Source organism: Crocuta crocuta, unplaced genomic scaffold (assembly GCF_008692635.1).
Source record: "Crocuta crocuta isolate KB4526 unplaced genomic scaffold, BGI_CrCroc_1.0 scaffold286, whole genome shotgun sequence".
NCBI lineage: Eukaryota > Metazoa > Chordata > Mammalia > Carnivora > Hyaenidae > Crocuta > Crocuta crocuta.
The window spans coordinates 598372-624187 of record NW_027530979.1 but is presented as its reverse complement, the minus strand read 5'-3'; the positions used below and the strand labels follow the sequence as shown (position 1 = coordinate 624187).

Below are 25816 nucleotides of genomic sequence, written 5' to 3'. Positions count from 1 at the left end.
GGTGCCCCACCACTGGTTACTTATTTTCTTCTTCTTTTATTTATTTGAGAGTAACAGAGCATAAGTAGGGGAGGGGCAGAGAAAGAAGGAGAGAGAGAGAATCCTAGGCAGACTCTGCACTGTCAATACAGAGACCAGTGTGGGGCTGGATCTCATGAACCACATGGTCATGACCTAAGCCAAAACCAAGAGTGGGACACTCAACCGCTCAACCAACTGAGCCACCCAGGTGCCCCGGTACCACTGGTTCTTACTGCTTAAGCTTTGATTAAAAGCCCAAAGTTGTGTGTAAGGGTAGAGAGATAATGGGGTCATGATACAGTAGAAAACATGCAAATCCTGTAGATGATTCTTTCAGCGATTGTTGGTATCTACCCGATCTTCAAGTAAAACAAAGTAATGTTTTAGGATCTATAGAATATCTACTATTCTTCCTTTGAAAAGGCAATGACACTTTTTCCTACATTTAATGCTAAGAAGGTGAATGATTTATTTCCCTATTTTAATCAGGTTATATCAAACAAATGAAGAAAGTTCACTGAAAGTTAATTTTTGGTTAATTTTACTGAAATTTGTTTTCCTTTTTTTTTTTAGAAAATCTGTCATCATTCTGAAACTCTGCACCTTAATGTATCTCTATTTCTTATTTAAAATTTAATTTTCAAAGCGGGCATTGATGTTGGCAAATTTAAAAACAAGTCAGATGAAAGATGACCTTGTTGTCATGAAACATGAAGTCAAATGCCACCCACCAAAGGTGGGCTAAAGCTGACAGGCAAAGAGCGTGGATCACTGCCAGAAATGGATGTCACATGACATTCACATCCCCCAGCTCCCCTTCAGGATTCAGCTCATGAAAGAATCATCCCTTCCAGAAGAGACTGATACCTCATCTGGTTAAAGGTCTAAGCCATCAGCTGGGGGCTTAATATGCATCCAATGGGAACTTTTTGTAATAATTCATCCTTTGATTCGTTCTATGTTTATTGAGTGCCTACTATTTGCAAAGCAGTATGCATGATGATATGAGAAATCCAGCTCCACCTTTAAACTAGTGAATAGAGCATATATAATGCACAGAACATAACTTTAATACAGGTTAGAAAATGGCACAGGCCTGAATAGAAAGAAAAACAATATAGTTTAAGAGTTCAAAGAAGAGAGCCATTACACTCTTTCTTTTAATCCTGTAGTTGCTTAGGAAGGGGAAATGAACTATGACTGATTAAGAAGCAATTGACTATGTGATTGGCATATGCTAATTAATACTGATAATAACAATGATAGCTACCATTGTTAAATACTTGCTATGTGCTAGTCACTATGCTGAGATCCGACATATATTATCCTATTAAATCTTAACATCTTAAAAGTAGTATTAACCCGGGGGCACCTGGGTGGCTCAGTCAGTTAAGCATCTGACTCTTGATTTCAGCTCAGGTCATGATCTCAGGGTTCATGAATTCAAGTCCTGCATCGGACTCTGCACTGCTAACGCAGAGCCTGGGCTTAGGATTCTCTCTCTCCTTCTCTCTCTGCCCCTACCTCATTCTCCTCAATCCCTCTCTCTCTCTCTTTCTCTCTCTCTCAAAATAAATAAATAAACTAAAAATAAAGTAGTATTAATCCTTTTACAGATGCAGCAAATGAAACTAAAAAAAAAAAAATGCCCAAGGTCACATGACTATGAAGTTCAAGAGGAGAGATACAATTCTAGCGCCCTCGCTCCTTCCAGTTCCCGCAGACTCATCTAGACAGTCTGTATTTAGATACCAAGACATCAGTGTCCTACCCGCTAAGCAGTAATGGATGCCCAGGTCCCCAAACATGTTTTCACAAAGGAGGCTTTCTTCAAACTCTACAGTAAACTATCTCCACACACCCTTGGGTAATGTCCTCTGATCACAGAGACATTCTTCCACCACAATCACACCCGTAGATAGTCTTCTTTTAACAGTCATGAGATTTGTTCCTGCCTCAACACGATGTTCCAGACAGGTGCTCTGCATTCATCTGGATGTGGCAGCAATGATCCAACTCAGGAAAGATGCCAGATGTTTCAACAATAGATGGTACAGTTATCTATTTTTATTCTGGCAGGTCATTGAGGTTTTTATCATTTTTAGCTGTAAAATATAGAGGAAGACCCTCTTATGGTAAAGTCCTGTTTTCTATGAAAAACTTTCACTCTATCAGGCATGAGCAGCTTTCCTCTTGATTTGTGTCTGAACCATGAGAAAAAACATCACAGATGCAGACTGCATTGTACTAAGAACATATGCATGCTTTTAAATCACTTTTATCTTACTTTTTACTAATGTAACCCTGAAACATAAAATATGTTCTTTTTTTCATTCACTATTATGGGAAGAACAGATGGTAAAAGGGTTAGATTAAAGTAATACAGCATGTCTATTAAAGGAACCCCCTCTGCTGGGGATGCTTCCCTCAAACAGGAGTTGTGTTTACTATAAAGAATGACTTTGGCTTACACAAATAGGAGATTGCTGGGGGTTTTCTCAAAGATAAACACAGGGTAAGAGAAGAACTAACATCAAAATCAAATGCATCTTAAAACTACAATTACGCAGGTTATTTTGCTAATCTGAGAGGGTGACTGAAAACACGTGCCTGTGATAATATAAGAGAACAGCAGTGAAATAACAGAGTTCATTTCTAACTTGAAAAACTCTACCACCTAGAAGTCATAACTAACTGCAAAGAGGATGAGGATGTCAAGTAGACATTATTTTCTACATTCCTGCATTCCTACTAGTGGCAGGTAGAAATTTCTTGCTCTACCTTTTCTAATTGATTGTCTTACTAATCAACAATAAGAATAATTCTTTACTGATTACACATTAAGAAAGGCAAAGTAGAACACAATGTGTACACAAATAGCAAAATATTTAGCATTGGAAAAGAATCTTCATGATGTTTTATATGAAACCCAGCTTAATTACATATAGCTCTTAAAGAGTTAAGCTTTAGAAAATTTCCTCAAGAAAAATTAGAGAATGCATTAAAAAAGTATATATATATATATATATATATATATATATACACACACACACACACATATATATAAATCGAGTCACATCCCAGAGTCAAAGATGGTCTTACTGGAAGAACTGAGTAATAAGCATTTCCATTTATACCATAAACAATTAGAAAGCAAACACTGACTCAAAATTCAATTATTAGCAATTTGAAATATTTTGGCCCATTTCTTACTTCACTTAGAAAACCACATAAATTGTCATTTCTCAAAATCAATGTTTAAAAATGTGTTCACAAGATTTTCTCTCATTATTTTTATGATTTGCTCCACTTACAACTATTATTTATTGTGATATTGCTTTTAACTTTAATTCACATTTTAGTTATTTTTAGCTCAAAGAATATTCTGGGGAGAAATCTTTCATACCTGTAAGTTCCCTGATATATTTCATGAAGTAGAAATATGGGAAGTTTTTAAATGTGCCTCAAGTATGGTTTGAAACGTCATAGGCCTTCTCTTAATCCACCCCCTACAGTTACAAAAACGTTCCTGGGATCTGGCTCACTCATTTTTCTCACACAAAAGTAACCATAGTTGACATCTCATTAGCTGTCAGGGTGATGTGCAGCTGGAAGGGAATCAGCACTTCGGACCAGAGGCCAGGTTTCCTCGAATGTAATTCTATAAGGAATCTCCTATAGGGTTCCATATGGAGAGAGCTATTCCCAAACAATGAAATCCACATCCTTTTGTAAATCCAAAGGTAAAGTCCTAAAAGCTTGTAGGCATTTTCATTGCACTGAAGATTTTAAACAGGTAATAAACATAGAAGAAACATTTAATTAATCCCTTTGTGTAATGGCATATATAGCTATAAATGATCAAGAATATCCCAACTTGAATAGATATTACAGAGATAGCTCTAGCCCGCTGCGTAAATCCTGGTTTTTCCAGGGCTAGTAACATTAGTTTTAATGGTGATATTCCTACATGATGGACTTCAGGCATGAGCCAGAATGACTTCCATCCTTTTATCCATGCTCTACCTCACACTCTGACTTTTCACTTAGAAGTGGCAGATTAGACAGGCATGAATTAGATGGGTACAGATGGCGCCATCTGCTCCAAACCCTTATTGAAGTATCATTGGATCTTCTACTGATTTATTCTGGGCCTGGACAAAGGACTGGCTGCCCAAGCTATTCTTGGCAGTGTCTTACAACTGAGCCAACAGATTGGTGGCCATATTACCTGCTTTCTGTTTCATATAATACAAAAAGTACAAATTGATTATTAAACGAAGAATAAGAGAGTGATGTAGAAGTATCCACTGATCATGGCAACTGAGCCCTAGAACTAGCACTGACTCTGTAAACAAAGATAGGTCTCAGAGATGGAAGACATCCCAAATGGTATTCCATGTGCAGACACAATGTCAATGCAATTATTTTGTAACACACACACACACACACAAGCAAATATTAGCAGTCACATCTTCTTTGTTGCACTGAAGATGACAGTGTGGACATGGAAACTAGAAAGCCCCCACTTGAGATGTGGATGGTTCTCTGCTCCTAGAGTGAGAGCCAGAAAATGCATATTCAAAGTTTTAGTCTTGCAACACATCTAATATACTCTACCACATCTAATTCTTCCTTAGCACCTATGTGTCTGATTTGTACTATAGGAATTTGCATCTGTGAAACTATCCCTAGTCTGTTTTCATGTGTATCTTTTGCCTCTTTATATAGGTTATAAATTCCTTAGTAGCAGACAGAATGTTTTCCCTCCTTGGAGTTTTTATACCTCCACAGGCAACCAACAAGGTAGTCCCACACTTTTTAATGTAATGATTCGTTTATTCATTCATTCATTAACATTAGTGAGTAAATATATGGAAGGCACCATATTTAGAAGCTGGGGTGGGGGTGGGATAGATATGAGAAGATATAATATATCTAGAAGGCAGTAAAATATAAATTATTCTAAGTAGAGATCCAGAGGAGAATATAATCCAGTTATATTTCATGAAAGAGGTAGCATTCAATCTGGGCCTTGGAAGATAGGCAGAGTTTTGAAAAACACAGGCAATGCAAGCAGAAATAAATACACAGGGACAAGCGTAGAGGGAGGAAAGGATGAGGGGATTCAGCAAATGGTGAGCAGGCTGTTTTGGCTGTGTCACACGGTTCAGGTAATTTAGGACCCAATTATAGGTGACCTTCAGTAACAGCTAGGTCTGTGGCAGTTCTCCAAGCACTGACATGATCTGTGGTCATTTAAGGTCAATCTGGGAAGCAGGGCATACTGTAGAGGAAAATGTCCCAAAGTTGGTGGTGGGGAGAGGGATTAAGATACCACGCAGTCCTCCAGAGTGAGGGCACTCTTAGCACACAGACAATGCAAGAAGAAGGGTAAATGGGTGAGAGGATAGAAAAGCACAGTTGGGAGATCAAGTGTGGGTCTGGTCCTTGAGGGAGCACCCCTGAGGTAAAAAGGCTTTATGGATTTCCCATAGCCCCACTGCAAACCTTGCAAACAGGGATAAATTTGCACCTGCTGATAACTCCTCATGGCATGTGAGGTCTCTCTCTCTAGGATAAGAGGCCACTGGTTCTCTCACCAGCAGCCCCTAACACCCACCTGCAGTCCAATGCTGGAAGAGCAGGTGAGCCCCCAGTGCACACCACATGCTTTTATATACTATACCAGGTTTAAAATACCTTTTTTACATTTTTATCTCCCCCAATGAATCTGTAAGCCCTCCGGAGCAAGGACTGTATCCCCAGAACTTAATACATCTCATCACTGCCGTATTGTTTTCTCTACCTACCCCATTACCTTCATGGGCTCATCCATCCATTAATCCTGGACGCCACTGTGCCCTTGTCTCAACCGTGTGCCAAGGGAATAAAAAGGCAGAAGCTGTGGCCGTGGGGGCCCATAGCTGACAATTCTTCTTTAAAATGTTGCCTTGCCTCCCCAACAAGACCATGCACATGTCCCTTAAGGACCCACCTCTAGCATTTTAGTGTACATAATAGTTATTTAACTAAATGCAAGAGTTAGTAAAAGCCAAAGCACCAAAGCACAAATCTGTAACACAGAGGTCTCACCCTACTGAGAAGAAATTTTTCTAAAATAATTCTCAGAGTTTTATTTATGAAGAGGGTCTAAAAATACCAAAAAGATCCACTCTAATGCTCTCCTGATATTGCTCTAGGAGAGGGAGACTAATCTCAAGTTTATACATGGCCAGAAAATGCAAAGAATTTCTAGGAAGATAACCTCATTTATTTGAAAGGTGCATTAAAAGTTTTTTGCCATATTGGGGTGCCTGAGTGGCTCAGTCGGTTAAGCGTCGGACTTCAGCTCAGGTCATGATCTCACGGTTCGTGGGTTCGAGCCCCGCGTCGGGCTCTGTGCTGACAGCTAGCTCAGAGCCTGGAGCCTGCTTCAGATTCTGTGTCTCCCTCTCTCTCTGACCCTCCCCTGTTCACGCTCTCTCTCTCTCTCTCTCTCTCTCTCGGAAATAAATTTTTTAAAAACCCACACATTTAAAAATGATTGAGATGGTAAATTTAAAAAAAAAGTTTTTTGCTATTCATGGTCAAGGATAACATGTTTTTGTGCTTCTTATAAAACATGAAATGAGGGGATGTCTATCCTGGTAGTCATAAAAGTACTACACTTGAGAAACACTTGGTCCTTCTTTTCTCTGGAACTGAGAAAGTCAGGTTCTTAGCATAGTAGTCACTGGTGCTTTTTTGAGGCCAGAAAGAACCTTTGCAGAGAAAGAGAGTTTTTACCTTCACCAAAAGGAAGCCAGATTGCCGGCAGTGAAAATTAAGAGGCTTCTGTGGGATTATTTAAGGTAACAGATGTGGAATAAAACCTGCAAGTGTTACAGTGTATCTGTAGCAAGTGATTAAATACTTTCAGATTTCAGAAGCACACACAGTCTTATTGCAGAATTATATAGTGTATTGGTTATTACTGACTAGGGAAAAAAAAAGAGGAGGGCAGGATGATTCAATAAAACAAGAGGGCACACACTGTCCGTAATAAACATAACAACTACAAACATGCCGTAATGAGAAGCTTAAAAGGAAACTGGAATCAGGAGGTGGAATGGGAGGGGGTGTATGGACTGGGGAGGCAATTTATTCATGATTGACATGATTAAACCATGGCGAGGGAACGTCCAACTATATTAGAGTAGCCATGACTCGTTCCATAAAGACAGGTGAAAAATATTGTAGTAAACACTAACAGATAAGGTCTGAAAAATAAATTCCATAAACTCTACATTTCTAACTCAACAGAACTATTTTAAAAAGTTGCTATTTTCATGAATATAAACCTAATAACAATAAAATACAACTGTCACAATGTATCCCCAGGACTTAACAGAGTTGTCACTATGCAGAAGCACAGTAAGTAGCTCTGTGCAGAATCTTGGGAAATTAACTATAATATTGCCTACACCGGTTTTTCCAAAACTATTCAAAACAATTTTGTTTTGACCTTTCTTGTCCTGGGTAATACATAGAGGTACAAAGGTGATTGAGTCATTCATTAAGTGACTATAATATAATCAGGTTTAAAATCATTCCCAAGAGCATCTCATATCGGGAGGGGACTGAAGGTTCATCTATTACTGCAAACTGGGTGGTGACAGTGAATTACAATTTATGCATGTCTCACATGCTCAAAGAAGGTGCCTACATACCTCCAAAAAGCAGTGTTGCTGTTTGCCGTTCATCAGACATCTTTGAGAAATTTCTAGATATGCCTAATACATAAGAGACCAAAGAGCCTAATAAAGAATGTTGATAGAATCATTAAACCACCATTTACATAACTAAGGAGAGGAGCAAGACGTTACCCTGTGAGCTCAGCTTCCCTCTGGAAACTGCCTCTTGAAAATTCTAATGAGAATCTGCATGCTAAAAACATATGAACATGGATATAACAGAGATTTATTCCTGGGAAAAGGGGCAGAAGTATTTAAAATTAAACACAAAAGCTTGATCATTTAGGAACTAAAAATACATTTGTTATGGATCTATTGACCCATGAAGGAAAATTCGGTATAAGTGTGTCACTAACTGTAAGAAATAAGCTTTAAAATACAATTTCAAGATAAATATTTAATGCTCAAAATATCTCTACAGGAGGAGAGGTCCAAGCAGCCAAGGATAAAAAGAATTTCATCCATTCTTCCTCTATAATGTCTTCTACTTCCGTAGAGAACTTTAGTTTAGACCTTCACAGATGCGCATCAGCACTATTTAAATGAGGAGTGTGCCTTGCTTCAGCCACCTAAATACTCTCATTTCCTGTTCAAAGACCTTTACTTACCAAACTCAACACCCAAAAAACAAATGATCCAGTGAAGAAATGGGCAGAATACATGAATAGACACTTTTCCAAAGAAGACATCCAGATGGCCAACAGACACATGAAAAGATGCTCAATGTCACTCAGCATCAGGGAAATACAAATCAAAACCACACTGAGATACCACCTTACTCCAGTCAGAGTGGCTAAAATGAACAACTCAGGAAACAACAGATGCTGGTGAGGATGTGGAGAAGCAGGAACCCTCTTGCACTGCTGATGGGAATGCAAACTCGTGCAGCTACTCTGGAAAACAGAGTGGAGGTTCCTCAAAAATTTTAAAATAAAACTACCCTATGACCCAGCAATAGCACTACTAGGAATTTATCCAAAGATACAGGAGTGATTCCTGTATAGGGGCACATGTACCCCAATGTGTATAGCAGTGCTTTCAATAATAGCCAAATTATGGGAAGAGTCTAAATGCCCATCAACTGACGAATGGATAAAGAAGATGTGGTTTTATATATACAATGGAATACTACTTGGCAATGAGAAAGAATGAAATCCTGCCATTTGTGGCAGTGTGGATGGAACTGGAAGGTAGTATACTGAGTGAAATAAGTATGTCAGAGAAAGACAGATATTATATGTTTTTACTCATATGTGGAACTTGAGAAACTTAACAGAAGACCATGGGGGAAGGGAAGAGGAAAATAGTTACAAATAGAGAGGGGGGGAGACAAGCCATAAGAGACTCTTAAATACAGAGAACAAACTGAGGGTTGATATGGGGGGCGGGGGGAAATAGGTGATGGGCATTGAGGAGGGCATATGTTGAGATGAGCTCTGGGTGTTTTAGGTAAGTGATGAACCATGGGAGTCTACCCCAAAAACCAAGAGCACACTTTACACACTGTATGTTAGCCAATTTGATAATAATAATATTAAAATTTTTTTATTTCTGTCACTTTAAAAAATTAAATGTGTATAAATTGGTTAAAGTAAAAAAAAAAAATTTAGTGGTTCTCCACAAAACAAATTATTAATTCCTTGGTTTGGTAGATATTTGGCACCAATCAGTGCTTCCAAACACATCACCCTATATCCTCATCCATAGAGACAAAGTCTCCCCCACTTCACCTCAAATCCCAGTCACATCACGTCTCTGTATTTCTTCATAATCTTGGTTCTCCCATAGTGTCCTCTCCTTTCCCTTAGTTATGCCTGTCTACATGAATCCTACTCTCAAAGCCAGGTCAGGCACAATGCATTCCCCCATCATCCAGGCGACAGTCCCTGCAGCTGACACCATTCATAAAGCCGTTTGTGTATACCGGCTCTTTCCTATCCACTGCTTATTCCAATGTGTTATTTCCACTGTGCTGCAAAACATAACATTTCTTATGTCAGTTCTTTCACCCAATCCCTACCCTTGTTCACCACAATAGCCAGTATAGCATCCTTACCATGCATGTGTCCAGATAGCATCTACTGAGTCAAAGACACATAATAGCAATGATGCATGAAAATTAAAGGCTAAGTATCCCTTTACTATATAAGGACAATTTGAAACAAATGAGACTTTTAAGTAGCTGATCTTTTTTTCTTGAACATTTCTGAAGATTTGGAATCCAAGATGATGCTACCAAGTTGCTTCCTTCCAGAAGAAACAGTGATGAGTTTGCCCTGGATTTCATGCTTTGCCAGTGTGCCCCCAGGAGACCCTCTGCTCAGACTCGCTGCAAATGCCTGTTCCCTCATCTGTCTATAGGAGTGGCTCCTTGAGCAAAGATAGTGAGTTCCATTTCTGATCTCTACATGTTAGTAGTCTATACAGTAGGAACTCAGTCAGTGATTGACCTAGCACCATGATTATCTAAAGTAAACATGATTAAAGAATAACCTTTACTAGGCACATAAATGGTAAGTAAACTTAATTCATGACTATGTGACTTCAAAGGAGACATATGGCCAAAATTACAAGGGCTACATATATGTAAGTATTAACCACAAAAATGAACACACAGACATCAAGAGGAGGCCTATGTGGACATAATGTGTGTGCATGTACATGATTTTTATACATTATAGAATATTTCTAGAAGAAAGTACAATTTTAGAGAGGGAAAATGAGGGAAGAGAAGTGTTGTTTCTATTTTCAACTCTTCTGTATTAATTTTAAACTAGGGAACCTGTATAATTTTCTCTTTTTTTTGAGAGAGAGAGAAAGTGAGCAGGAGAAGGGCAGAGAGAGGGAGAGAGAAAGAATCTTAAGCAGGCTCTATGCCCAACATGGAGCCTGACATAGAGCCCAATGTGGAGCTCGATCTCATGACTGTGAGATCATGACTTGAGCCAAAATCAAAGAGTCACTTGACTAAGCCATCCAGGAACCCCAGGTATAACTTTCAAATTAACTCCTCCCTGACCATACATGCAAAGAAAAGTCTAATGAGAGTTATAAGATTTTTTTAATGAGTAGTCTCCCATTAGAGTAAACTAACATTTTAGATGTTAGAGCTGTGCATGCAAGAAAACAGGATTCAGGGGCATCTGGGTGGCTAGTCGGTTAAGTGTCCAACTTTGGCTCAGATCATAATCTCACAGTTCGTGAGTTCAAGCCCCATGCCAGGCTCTGTGCTGATAGCTCAGAGCCTGGAGTCTGCTTAAGATTCTGTGTCTCCCTCTCTTTATGCCCCTCCCCTGCTCATGCTCTGTCTCTTTCTCTTTCTCTCTCTCTCTCTCTCTCAAAAATAAACATTAAAAAAAAAGAAACAAAAAAGAAAAGAAAACAGAATTCATGAGTTTTTGGAAGTCCAATGGGGAGATTTTGTTTTTGTGCCTTAATTACCATATAACAATGGATGAATTCCTTCTTAACTTAGTATTTCCTAATTTAAATTCTTCTTTCATCTATGTGTTCAACACTCCTGTATATTTAAGGATGGAATTACCCAAAGGCATAACCCATCCTTCCAAGTAGTAAAAAGGGACAGTGAAACTTTCTTCCCGAGATACAAGACTGTAATAAGAAAATCTCAGATGTTCGATAAAAAGAAGCAATGCCTCCTGCACAGTGACTTTAACTAAAATGTACTTTTAAAATAAAGTGCTCAGTACTCAGAGAGTGCACACTGATAACTGTCTGGGCATACACATACCTACTTCCTCCCTTTTGTCAGAGTAAAGAGATCTAGTTCCTGTGGGAGATTTTAAACTGTGTGACATAAGTCTCTTGGGGGCTACGATCTTCTCATCTTTACATACCAAGCTGCAAAATAATCTAGCAAACAGTAGCTTCTTAGTGAGCATTAGTTCAATGAATGACATTTTCTCAAATAGTATTTGTATTTGTAGAAATCAACAGAATAGAGCTCTGATAAGTAAGGAAACAATAGTTTCTGTAACCACTAGATAGCCATTTTTTACTTAAAAATATATTTAAAGCCACTTTGACAAAATGACTCAAAATCCAGTTTGGCTTTATATAAGCCCCACAAGTACCTCCTGAGTTAGTCCAATGATGTGGCACCATATATAAAAGGAAAGAGGTGAGGGGCATCTGAGTGGCTCAGTTGGTTAAATGTCTGACTTCAGCTCAGATCATGATCTCGTGGTTCATGAGACTGAGACCCATGTCAGGCTCTGCACTGATAGCACAGAGCCTGGAGCCTACTTAGGATTCTCTGTCTCCCCCTCTCTCTGCCCCTCCAATGTCTGTACTCTCTCTCTCTCAAAAATAAATACATAAACATGAGAAAGAGAAAGAAAGAAAAGGCCAGGGGAGATGAGATGGTCACAGGATCCTGGGAGTAGGGGATCCCCAGTTCTGTCCTACTTCTTTTAGGACAGGAGAGAGTTGTGTATACTCCTTGACCCAGTCTAGTTTCTATATTTCAGTGACTGATCAGAAAAATAATTTTTTCCTTTAAGAATACAGACTCATCTTTGTACCTTGCATTGTTTCTGGAATACCTCCTCTGGGTCTCATCTGCTCACCACCTTGTACAGATGAGAAGAGAGTTTCTTTCCCTACCATTACCCCCATCTGGTAGACCATTTCCCAAAATAATCCTCCTGTGCTCAAATCTCGTGGTGAGATGCATCCTTGATTCTTTGCCTCTACCTTTTAATTTCCTTCTACTTCAGTTCCTGTCAGAATCAAGGAAATCATTAGGAGGGGAAATTTTTAGGATAAATCTCCTTGAAATAACAAAGTTACGGTTCTGACTACAACTGAGACTCTCACGATCTTCATATAAAACCAGTAAACCACAAGATCATTTCAAATTTTTACTGGCATAGTTATTTTAAAGGAAGACGAGCATGAAGAAGATAGTTTTAGAAAGCTTTCCAGATTTATAGAAGTTTTAAATTTATTACAACTAGATAATTAATTCCAAACCATTTTAATACTCCCTCAACTTCGAGACCAAACCAAGTTACAAAAAAAGAAAGTTGCAAAATGGCAGTGCACCCACCTGAGGATACGGGGAAGTCCTGGATTTTGACTTTGAGCCGGAGAGCCTGGACTTGGCCCCCTTCCTGTTGTCAGTCACAGTAGGGGTGGAGCTGCTGGTGTAGGAGAAGGCTGGTTTAGAGGCTGAGATCTGATCCAGGGAGAGCTGCAACCCTTTGTATTCCGTGTCCCTGCAGGGTGAGAGGACACAGCCCTTAATCTGCCACCACAGGAAACGGATACATGTGTTCTCTCATCAGGAATGGCAATAATCCATATTTGAAAAAGGAAGCAAGCAAAAGTTAGCCATATAACTGGTTGTCACAAACACTTCGATTATTTTTTAACTAATGGATAGGGATGTAGCTGCCCCATATGCCAAAGACAAATGATACAATATGCTCATGAACATGTCTTGATTTTAAAATACATTTTAGATTTTTTAATAGTAGAAAATAAATCTGTAATTCAACTTCTCTGAGCTTTTGTGTCCTCATTGGTGAGATACAGGTTATAAAATCTACTCTCAAGATTTTCTGTGTAGGGTGAACTCAGCAGACAACTGAGTTGTCTGGTAAACTGATGCTATCTGATTATTGGCAAGAAAAATGTCAGCTGTTCCAAGATCAGTCATTCTGGTAAACATTCCTAATATTTTTATAACTAGCAAACCAGTGAGACCAGGCTTATAAGTAGTTTAAATCTCTTTTAACCACCAGTTCTTCCCACTCCATCTTCAATATGTATCTATTAAGCTCCTAATATATGCCAGGCTTTGTGTTATGCAGAAATGAAAGATAAATAAGATGCCTAGAGTCCCTGCCCTTCTGCAGATTACAAGCTATTTGGAAGAAGAAACAGTCAACAAATATTAAACATAATAACTGCAGGCTGTGATATGAAGGGGATAAAGAGTATACTTCAGAGAGTCATTACAATGGTATTGCTTGAGGTATTTAGGGGCTGAAGATGACAGCTTGGCCCTGCCCACAGCTACCATCTCAGCTCGTGTCCAGGCAGCAGAGAATCTTGTCTGACTCCTCCGTCTTCATAAGAGGATATCAGCTCTTCCCACTGGCAGCCAAAAAGAAAAACGTTTCGTAGTCTTCTTTATGAGGACTCATGGGAGAATTTTCTCTCAGGTTTCAGAACTCGCTGGGCTGCTCCTGGGTAATTGATTTCTTTTTATCTCACAAACACCATGAATCATCTAACTCACCATGTTTCCCTCTTTCCACTGGAAGTCACAAAGCTCTGAGCCCCAAATCCCATTTGTAACCACCTCTGGCAACTGTACCAGTCCTCAGGGCAGGTATTCTGTGTAGCAAACACCACCGGCTTACTTTATTTTTCCTTTTCTTTAAGGGGGTCACCTTTCTATAGAATTTACATGCATTTTTAATACTCTTTGGATTAAGATAGGTATATTAAGTGTAGTAAACTAATAAAGTTAGATATATTAAAGTGATTGGTAGATTTCCATGGATCAGCAAACATTTATTTATCTTCTCTTCCTTTTCCCTTTTTGTTCTTCTACAAAGAGATCGGGCAAAGGCAAAAGGATAATTCAGGCAAGGAGTCCCTCAAGTGACAAGGGATAGAAACCAGCTAAAACAGGTTCAATAAAATCACAGCCACAAACTAGAGTATAGTGGTATATGTCAGCAAATTACAATGACTTCATATCAAACAGTCCATCTGCTCAGTGCAAGTAAAAAAAAAAAAACCATTATCCTACATAAGCAGCAAAAATTTAGAAGAGGGGCATGCAATTTGCCTTCCGAACTTAGGAAGTTGAATCATACTGCTGGTATACTTTCCTTCTCTAATCACCTCCTAAGGAAAACACACAACACAGTTTGTGGCCATTCCTTGGTCAGAAATTCAATGCCTTCCAAAATGTGGCTCCCACCTATTTTTCTGACAGTATTTGAAAATTTCCTTCAATGGCCCCTCACTTCACCCAAAATAGTTCTCCCCAAACGGACCTTATACTTTCCTCTCCTGCTCTTCCAACATATACCTATAGAACTCCTCTTATAATGAACTATCTTAAATCCTTGCCTCTATAAAGCCCTTCCCAGCTGCTGACCTCATTCATTCCTTTGATACTGAGTGTCTCGGTGGAGGCCCTGGGGAGACACCAATGAACAGAAGGACTAAGTTGCTGTGCTCATGAAGAAGACATCAGGGCCTCTTCCCGAGGGAAACAGAAAGGGGACCGGAAAGTATTTTTTTCTTCCTCCAGCCTTATTTTTCAAGTGACAGTGTCTAATCTTTCCCAGGGATTCTAAGTTCCTAGAGAGCAAGAATCAAGAGACATTCTGTTATATTCCAATGGCAATTTGCATAATATTTCACATATTTGGAAGAGGAAGAAGACAAAGATGCAAATCAGAAAGGACTGTTTTCCTCAATGACTACTAATAACCAGCAGCCCAGCAGTATTTCTCTGATGGAAAAGACTCCCTTAGGCCATGAGTCCCCTGACCCATCTGCCCTGAGATCATGTGCATGTGACAGTGAGCAAGGTGGGCTCTGACAGGAGCCTGTGTCAGATGGGCACTAAACAGCAGAATATCTATTAAATCCCTGCCCAACAGGACTTTCTTAGGCTAACAGCAAAAACACTGCATCCCTGAAAATATAGCCAAATAATTTTTAAGACTCATTCTTTTTTTTTAAATATGGAACACTTCACGAATTTGCATGTCATCCTTGCACAGGGGCCATGCTAATCTCTGTATCCTTCCTATTTTAGTATATGTGCTGCCGAAGCAAGCACTAAAACTCATTCTTAATGCAACATTCCAGCACAGAGATTCCATGGCAATAAGCAGAGAGCAAACCAGGATTCTCATATTTTTCTCTTGTACACCATCAGACCCCCAGAGTATGCATCTCAACTACTGAAGAAGTCTTTCCAAAATGTTTGCATAGCTTCCAATGATAGGAATACTCCAAATAGGCTTAAATACAGATTTAAAACCAATAAATGATTTGAATATGTACATACCCACATGAAAATTCAAATGAATATAAGAAGCTAGACTCTTGATAAATAGAGATATTAATATTTTGATGCACATCAAAAAGACCACAAAGAATCCACTAAAACGTAGAAAAAGATCATGAGATCAGGGAGATCACGGTTTGAGCCACTTACTATGTAATAACCCATCTACACCTCTTTTTTCTCTTTATAACCAATGAGGATGTGCTAAGGTTCAGAAAAATATTATATGAGAAACTCATAGCACAGTGCCTAGAACTTGGTAAATGTTCAATTAATACTAAGTATTATTTCTTTACTTCCACACTTTGTGGCACTTTTTGGCACTTGATTTCTCCAAAACAATAGTTTCACTTTGATAGCAACTGTAATACATCTCATTACAAACACCTCCTTATGCTGTATTTCTTTCCTTTCTACCTCTAACTCATTTTAATTCGCTCTGCTGCTTCTTAGTCTCTAAACTCTATTACAGTATGGCCAAAATATTTACTAAGGTGAGCTCTTCATTGCTAAGTAAGCAAGGGGAGACCTTGGAGCAGCACAGACCAACACTCTGAGGGGAGCCCGGCCTTCCTATTGCTCTAACAACTTGAAAGATGGGTTAAGATGAAAAGCACAATAAAAAAAATATCCACTTAAAGACATTTCAAGTACAGTTGATGTGGTGCCAAGAGCAGCTCTGAATGGCAGATTCACTAAGAACAAAGCATTTGTTTTACTTTTAGAATTCTATTAAATTAGAGTATTTCATTTGTATAGATTAAAGGTCTAGATGCTGATGGGGATCACATTACTGAGTTCCATTTCCCTCCTCCAAACTCAGACACGCCCTTCCTTCCACCTCTCCTTCCCCCCCCCAAGTCCCCCCCAAGTGAGACACATTCTGGTATCACATACACACCCATCCTCTAAGGCAGGTATATGCCTAGTAAAGCTGTTTGATGTTTCCCTGTGGAGGGGGACAAAATAAAATACTTGGGTGCCCAGCACTCAGACTCTGAAATGAGTACACGGAGGAATTTGACTTAGCTGACTTTAGTAAAGGAGGGACTGGACACAGCCCTGCTCTAGTTCTAAAGTTTTCCTGAAAAGGGCCACACAGACCACGTTCAGGACTCCACAGTTTACCCTCACTATGGAAGCTCAGTCTGTTCTCCCAGATAGACTGTCAATATCAAAAAGAGAAACTATGGAATACGCCCTTTGGCATATTTTCCACAATGGCTACTGATATCAATTAACATTTGTTTGGGGTTTTTTCCCCCTTGAGTGACTTGTACTAGAACAGCAGCTATCTTCAGGTACCTCGGCTCTGAAAGCAATGTCAAATGGGTAATTTGCAATCAGTAGGCTTGTCAATCTCACTTGTATTTGCACAGACCAAAGTAATCCTCTTATTCCATTATGGACAGTCAGAAATCATTCAATTTGCAGAATTAACCATCTGAGTCTACTCTAAACTTTATAATAGTCATGTACATATTTGGAATTACTCAAATTCCAATAGAATAAGAGGGGCCATTTTTGTACCATTGGCCTTCTCAGCCTTTCCTTCAGCAATATACCATGAGTGATCATGAGGTAAACGCCAACTTGCCATATGGGAACCTCAGGGTAATGCCCTTGCAAAGCAAATAATAAGTATCTACATCTCTAACAGGTACTTTTAGCTTCAGAGAAATGCATTAATATGATTTCTATCATTTTAACTGGAAGACTGGTGTCCTCATGATACCAACAGCAGCATAGCCACATGTACAACCTTCAGGTGAGTTGGAATAATTATACAGATAAACAATCAAGAGGGTCTTATCACTTGATGTTGAGTCAAGGTTGTCTGCAAGAACTTTTCTTCTTCAACTCTGCCATATCCTATTGCACTTCTATTTTAGACAACTGAATTTTTGCTTCTGTCATGTCAGTTTTTAAAGCTGGTCATTCTGAAGTTTCTGTATTAGCTTTATGTTATACGGCAATTCTTAAAAGATATTACCAGATTTCCCAATTGAGCTTTAAAAAAAAAACAGCTGGACGTGATCAAATTACCAAGGAAAACGTGGAAACAGAGACATACAATTGATTTGGCTCCAAAGGGGCTGACTGCAATAAGCAGAGGATTGCATTAAACTGTGATTGGATTAAGTAGGAACGACTGCATCCTATACTAAAGTTTTTAATTGGATTCTAGAATCACTGTCACACGAAGTGCATGACCTTCTTTATATTCTGGCAGAGTTACCACCAGGCCACTAGGTAAACCTCTGCAGTAGAGAGACCTAGTTTATGTTTCATTTTCAGGCTCCCATGGAGCCCAGCAGAGATAGCTGATAAGGAGTATTCCATACTGTGAGAGGCTCACAAACTAAGACATCTGCTGGGAAATTAGGCTAAGGCATCCTTGGAAATATAATAGTCTCATACTAATAAGTGGATTTGTGTTTGCTCCTTGTAGTTTTCTCCATTTGCTTTGGTGACTTTAGTAGTTCCCAAAAAGTCTTTGGTTTTACATAAACACTGCCTCTGCCTAGAAACATCTTTCTCTTCTATTTTGTAGGTCTCATCCAACATGCTATAGAGTGGATGGCACCACAAGGGTAAGGGATGGCTTAGGCACAAATTTTACCATCACATTGTGATTTCAAGAAGGAAAGACAAAGGTGTAAACAATAGGCAAACAATAACCAAACAAAAAACCAATACAGCAAAAAACTAATATTTTGGTAAGATGCAGCAAAGTCAACCATCCTCATGATAGGGATTGTGGAACACCTTTGTACAAACCCATGACACAAGTTGAAATATAGCAAGTCCTGACCTGCCACAACATGCATCTGACTTTGCTTCTTTGCCCACACAGGCCACAGTGATTTCCTACTCCCTCCTCTCAATTCCTACATGTCTACTGCCTCTAACACTCATGTAACACACCTAAGTTCCTGTCACACAGTGTGAATGGTGTATCTGACAACAATCTCCTAAATTCCTTCTTTTTTGATAGTCTCTATTTAGTGTCTAGCACCATATAGAGAATAGATGTTCACTTGCAAGTGATTAACAAAATAATATTCAGCGCAATAAATTTGTATTCATCTCAAATCCGAATGACCAAAAATTCAAAACACTGGCAAACCTTTCTACATAAATAAGAAAAAAATACTTGCTAAGTAAGCAAGTTTATGGGGGGGATTTTTAAATTCCCAGATTATCATTAATAATGATCATTCTGATATTCTGTGAGATCCTAAATGAAAGAAACAAATCATGTTATCATTTTAGAGTTATTAATATAGTATTGATTTAGTGTTGTTTATTAATAAAATGCACTTATTTTTTGTCAAGTTACAATTCAGTCATGGTGTATGTGATACTTAAACTGGAATACTAAATTAGTTTTTTCCTCAAAAAACTATTACAACTGCATTGAAAGAGCGAGGAGGAATAGTGCTTTAAACCCCCAGAGTAATAACTTCTACAAAGCAATAATAAATACAATATCTCTGAAATAGAAAAATATAAAAAGGATGTAAACAATGCACAAATTGCTGAGAAACAATTTTTTAAAGGTTTAGCCTCCCTAGTAATAACCTATATGAATTAAGGCAGCTATCAGTTTCTTTTTGTCACTTTTATCTTTCAAATCGACAAAGATTTTATTTTAATGGCAAAAATCTCAATGAAGACAAGGTGAAATAAATGGGCATTCTTACATACTAATGAGAAGAGAGTAAACTAGCAGTGTTTATCAAGAGTCTAAAGAATGTTCATTCCCCAAATCCAGTAATTCCACTTTTAGGAATAGATCTAATGAAAATAATCAGAGATCAGTATCAAAAGTCTATAGACAAGTGTACTTAGCATAATTTCTTATATTTAATTATAAATAAGCGAATAAAAACCAACAATAGGACCATTACCTAATTATGGTGTACCCATGTGATAAAATATTATGTAGTCATTAACTTTTTTTACTCTAGTGATGTGAAAAACACTATTGATAAAGTGAAAAAATTTCTCTTTAAATTAACATGTCCTGTATATGCGTATACATGTAGTGGGAGGCAAAAAATTAAAATGTCAATAGTTAATATCTGGAAAATAGATTAAAGATGTTCTTTATCTTCTCTTTATACCTCTGTATATTATCTTAATTTTTTCTATAATAAACATATATGACTTTTATAATCAGAAAAATATTTCTTGCAAAAGAAACTCTAATTGAAGCAGGTATTTTCACCGCATACTAGAATGGCTCCCCAATTTCTCTGCCTTGTGTTTTCAGGGTGTCTTCTCTGTGACTATTATTAAATCACAGAAGAGAAAACACCACTAAACTTCTTTTCCTACAGGTTCAACTTCTCAGGTACCATTTATAATTTTTAAATGTCCAAATGTCCATATCCTCTCTCAGTGCCTATATATTTCACTTACTTTCTAATCTATTTTCAACCCTTCATACCTTATAGGAGTGTTTGTCTCTGAAGGCTTTCATGTGAACTATATGACTTTATGTTTCCTTCCTTGAAGAATGTAACTTAAATTATTACTTACAATTAGGGGAGGAAAAAAGTCTTGCCATTTGGTTTCTAACAACAGCGTAGTTTCCTGTGAGTTACAGATGACATATTTGTCACTGCTTAAATGGAGTAAACCCTACTTTGGGGGCTACATCTTTTGTTCTGAAAAACTTTATTTCTTATGCTCTGAAATTCATTCTATATCTATAGCTACTAAAATTTAGATGTATTTGTTAGTCCCACAGATCTAGGTTCCAAATGCTATTTACCTTATAGCTTTTTTGTTTCTTATTTTCTTGAGGTTGCGCAGGGTATGGGATGGTTAGGGAGATGTCAGTCTTTAAAAGTTAGATCTGAACAAATCAATGCAGAATGTGCTGCCTCTTTCACCAAAGGCATAAATTTTTAAAATGCCAGTCTCCTTTTTCCACAGTCAAGACTGCTAATTTTAACCTATTTCTAGGCAGAAAAAAAGAGGCCAAATATAAAGAAAGAAAAAATGTTACTAATATCAACCAACTTTTCATTTTAAAAATATTCACAAATAGAAAATAAAATTCATACATGTTATTCTGGCCCCCTATTTTCTTTCTCACCTCCCCACCCTCTGTGTCCAGCCCCCTCATCACTGTCATTTACTAAGTTGATGTTTTTCAAAAAGATGTTCCCCTTAGAATTCTTTGAATACCTAACATAGATAAGTAATGGGGGAACCCATCACCTAACACCTTATATTTGGTTAAGATTCTATTCTCACAGGGAATACCTTCCTCACCCAGTTATTCTGACCCATACAAAGCTGGTTCCTAACCCATAAAACTAACCCCTGGCAGAGAAGGTGAGAAGAGCACACCTCCTATTCTCAACTTCACACAAACTCCTGGAAGAGAAAAATACTTGTAATCACAAGGAAATAATCTTCCCACAACACGGGGAAATTTGCATTCCATGCTCAAGACCAAAGTGTCCCCAGACCTCTCCCACATACACTGGGGAGACCCCACAAGGCCACGCCTCACAGCACCTCTGAGAGGTCTGCCCTTTTCTATACAACACAAAGGCACTGGCGCTAGAACCTCAGGTTTGAACTTCCTAGGAAAAGACACATCAAAAAATGATGGCATGATGCGATGTTTTCAAAGGCACAAATCTCCATTTGTTTAACTTAAATATTTTAAAATATGTCCTATAGCATTTATTCTTGATTAAACCTCTTCTAGATATTTAATCATTAACGGTTTCTTTACAGTTACTGTGCAAACAGTTCGTTCATACCTATGACATATCAAATCTCACAGACGTGTTCTTTAATTGGATTCATTTATTTCTAATCTCCCTAAGCCCTTACTACTGTAATGCTTGACTAAATATACATTAAACTCTATTATTTAAATGGCTAAAATAAATTTGAAATGTATTTTATGAATAAAAATTCACAGTTCAACAGACATTCTGCTATTATTATTATTATTATTATTATTTATTATTATTTGCTTTGCTATTGAGGCAGTATTTAAGTTTTCCTGGTAGATAAGTTGTGTTTAAATAACTTTAAACAAAATAAGTTGTAATTTATCATTAGAGGTTTTGGATTGCCCACCAAAATGCCAAAATTTTCATTGCATTCATATTTGGAGCCAGAGAGCTTGTATAATAGTACACAGAATACATAGTTATCAGTAGAGTTCATTAGCAAAGATACAATAGGCAGCTGCCTGAATTTATGACTTGTAGGGCTTAAGATGTTTCCTTCGCCCCCACAAAGATGTCTCAAGAATGGTCTACTGCTTTATGCTTAAAATCTACTGTTAGATATTTATTTCTTAGGCTTTAGCCAGATGGCTCAGAAAAAGTTAACAGAGTAAGCCTCATCCATTATTTTTCATTGATTCAATTCATCAGCTCCTTTCCCCAGAGCCATGGGGGAAATGTGTCTCAATGTCTTCAGTGTGTCTCAAAAGCCCCTAAAGAGTTTATTAAAATGCAGCTTACTGGGCCCCACCCCTTAGAGGTTCTCATTTGTACTTCTAGGATACAGCCCACAATTTGCATTTTTAACTAGCTCCTGGGAGGTGCTGATGCTGCCAGTCAGGAGACCATAGCCTTGGAAAACCAGTGAAGTTGTTATTCTGGACAAGAAAACCTAAAGGAATCAGATGAAGGGGTACCACAGACAAAATGGATCACCACTGAAAAGGGAGGGGATATTCCAAAGACAAACTTCACACTTTCCCCAGGGTCCAGCCTTAGTGCACATCTCACCAAACTACTTCCATCCTGACCCTTCTTCACTTCCTTTCAGCCTCTTTGGGGACACTGCCTGTTCCTGCAGACCCCATAACACTAGAGAGCTACGGGGCTTAGGCTACAGGCTGCATCTCAGTTATCGGTCACTCTCAAGGGACCTCATGCACTCTGCTGGCTTTAAATTCCATACTGATGACCCCCAATCCCCAGCCCAGACCACCTCACTCCTTGTCACCCAGATTTAATTACCTGCCTGACATTTCCACTCAAGTGAATGACGGGCATCTCAAACTAAATATCCCCCCACACAACCCTTGATTGTTGCTCATGCCTATGAATCGGCTCCTTCCCACCATTCACCCAAGTTGCTCAGGCTAAAAACTAGATGCTGTCCTTGGCTCCTTATCTTTTCACAACTCATATCCAATCCGTCTGCAAATGCCAGCTGTCTACCCTCAACACATCCTGAATCTGCCCCTTCACCACTACTTCCATCTTTAAGCCATCACCTTCCCTCACCTAGGCTATAGCAATCATTTCCTAACTGGTCTCCCTGTCCCTACTCTCTACCCTTCCCAAAGCCTATTTTCCACACCAGCCAGATGACCTTTTCATAGCTTAAAGCAGTTCATGCCATGCCTCTGCTCAAAACTCCAGTGATTTCCCAAAGCCTTCAAGACCCCGCATGGTCTGACCCTGCCTATTCTAGCATCAACTTTTTATGCTCTCCCCCACTCCCTTTTATCTGCTCCAGCGACAGTGAACTTCTTGTTCATCAGCTTACTTACCAAGCTGGTTTCTACCTCAGGGCTTTTGCATTTGCTCCCCGCTGCTGAGAATGCTCTTCTTGCGGGTCTCAGCATGGCTGCCTCCCTCCCTTCATTCAGGAGTATTCTGAGAGGCCCTCCCTGACCACTCCTATCTCTTTACTTTTTTTCCTTTCATTTCCTGACACTGTATGACATACTTATCTGTTTATAAGTATTTTCTTTTTCCTCACACTAAAGTTAGGGATCTTGTCTGTCTTGGTCACAACCATAACCCTCCTATAGACCCTGGCACCCAGGAGGTATGGGGGAAATACTTGCTGGGTGAATGTAAGAACCATCCCATTTGCTGAAGAGAGAACTCTGCTCTACAGCATCTCTTACTATCCTCTATAGCAACAGAAATTAAGCTGCTTCTAATGATAGAGGTTTGTTTATAATGAAGGTCCTATTGAGCCCTTGGAAAGAGACACAAATAGAAAAGAGATTATAGTGTAAAATGCCATGTAGCGTATCTCAATATTTTCCCTTGATTTTCAATTAGCCCTCACAATAAAATGCTACCCTGCATTTTGTTATTTCTTTAACTGCTCTAATTGAAGGAATGGAACGGACACTCACTCTGCCCTCTGCTTTGTGGGCTTCATCCTTCCAGCATTCTGAGCTGTGACACTGCAGGGTTCCATTACCCAAATCCTGCACAGCAAATGCTTCATTTTCCAGGACTACAGTAAAATTTCAACAGCTAATAGAAATGCTATGACTGTCAACACTATTAGTCTCTTAACGGCTTATAAAAATTAAAATAAAACGCTGTGTTCCATTTGGTTAGCTTTGGGGGAGTGGGGAAAGCTGCTCTTTTCCCATCATATATTTAGACACCAACGTCAATTAACGGGAATGTTGAAAGAAGTGAATCTCATGGGTTCTTACCTTCAGCCACCAGAACACATTAAGTCACCACAAGTGCAGAGAGTAAAATGAATGACTGAGGAGCAGCAGCAAGCCATAACCCCTAAAAATGCTCGGAACCAGGCATTCTATTTTCATAATGGTTTTCAGTAGGAGGAGGAAAGAGACAGCACATTCTCAGATTGCATTACCAGAGAGTGTCGCTATTCTCAGAGAGATGTAAAAATGTGGCAAGGGACTTGGGTTTAAAAGTATAAACATAGAGAGAATCCCACCTTAATGGGTACCATTATGACATGCAGTTCAATATAATGAGGCTATTTCCACGATCTGGCCAGCAGCCCATATTAGCACGGCTTTACTGATGTGGATACAACAAATTCTGTTTGAACAAGAAATCCCCAGGAAAAAGAGAGACAGTGAGAGAGAGAGAGAGAGATCCTTTCACAAGCTCTATCCATTTAGCAATCAATCAAAGGGGAAATATCCTTCTAGTAAAGACAGCAGTGTCTATTCGAATCCTGGTAATATATTAGATGTTCCAAATAAAATAGTGTTCCACGGGTAATGCTTACAGATTGCTGTTTTGTGAAAATATCATAACTGTTGATGCTTAAACTGGTGAGGGGGACATGGGGTTGAGCCCAAGGATTAAGCATGATGCACAGCAGCTGACTAGGCTCTGAGCACATCAAAACTGTGAAGCAACTGGGTCGCTTTGTGGAGATCCCCTATTGGACTCTTTTAGTAAACTCTCCATAGACTTTTGCAAAATCTCTTCAAAATGTCCTATTATTTCCCAAATAGTAAGTGGCATCGTAGGAAATCGCCTATATAGGATGGCTTTAATGCACAGAAATGACAATTGCATATGATTCATCCTAGTACAATGTTACCAACTTAAGGACAGCATGCCAAAGAGGAAATCAGGTGGGTTCTAGAGTCCTGTCTCTGGTTTGGCATGACTACTCATTAGCTGTGTTATACTGGCTAAGTTACTCGGCCTCTCTGAGTCTCTGGCACAAAGTAGCAGTCTCTCAAATATGAGTGCTTCTTACTCCTTGACCTTTCTAAGTATGGCAACAAACAGAGCACCTTCCCACCCCTCCTTCACTTGGAGCCGACTACCTTCCTGCCTTCCCAGGGCAGGGGAGGACAGGGCATGGAAGCAATGACACAGGATTACCCCTTACAAAAGAAAAGTTTAAAATATTACAAAACCCTAAAAATCACTAGAAATCTTTTTTTTTAAAATAATAAATGTACAAAGACCATTTGACTCTAGTGTGATTCTTCCATTTAAAACTCACTAAGATCCCAATCCTATTAGAAGTCAACCCCACAAAATATTTTAAAACTCCATTCAAAGCAGAACAAAATGCAGCTCAATATAATTCCAACAGGACAAAACTCACCTTGGCACACACAGCTGCTCTCTCTGGCTGACCTAAGGAGATGCAGAACACCCACCCTGCGACAGCAGTTTTTTAAGAGTTAAGATGGGCTCCTTAGCCTGCAGCCTGTTACTCTGCTACCAGTCATGATCTCTCTCAC

At 38.8% G+C, this 25816-nt stretch overlaps 1 protein-coding gene and 1 non-coding gene across 2 annotated transcripts in view; both read right to left on the bottom strand.

Annotated features, from left to right (window-relative positions):
- Positions 1 to 25816, bottom strand: part of SIM1 (SIM bHLH transcription factor 1) — a 64240-nt gene that overhangs the window by 12188 nt on the left and 26236 nt on the right. The window contains exon 9 of the mRNA XM_077770163.1: positions 12829 to 12997. Coding sequence (XP_077626289.1) covers positions 12829 to 12997 — 169 coding nt within the window. The remainder of the gene's footprint in view (positions 1 to 12828; positions 12998 to 25816) is intronic.
- On the bottom strand, positions 15488 to 15591 carry LOC144236524 (U6 spliceosomal RNA). The gene has a single exon (XR_013336588.1). It is a non-coding gene; the product is annotated as a U6 spliceosomal RNA (small nuclear RNA).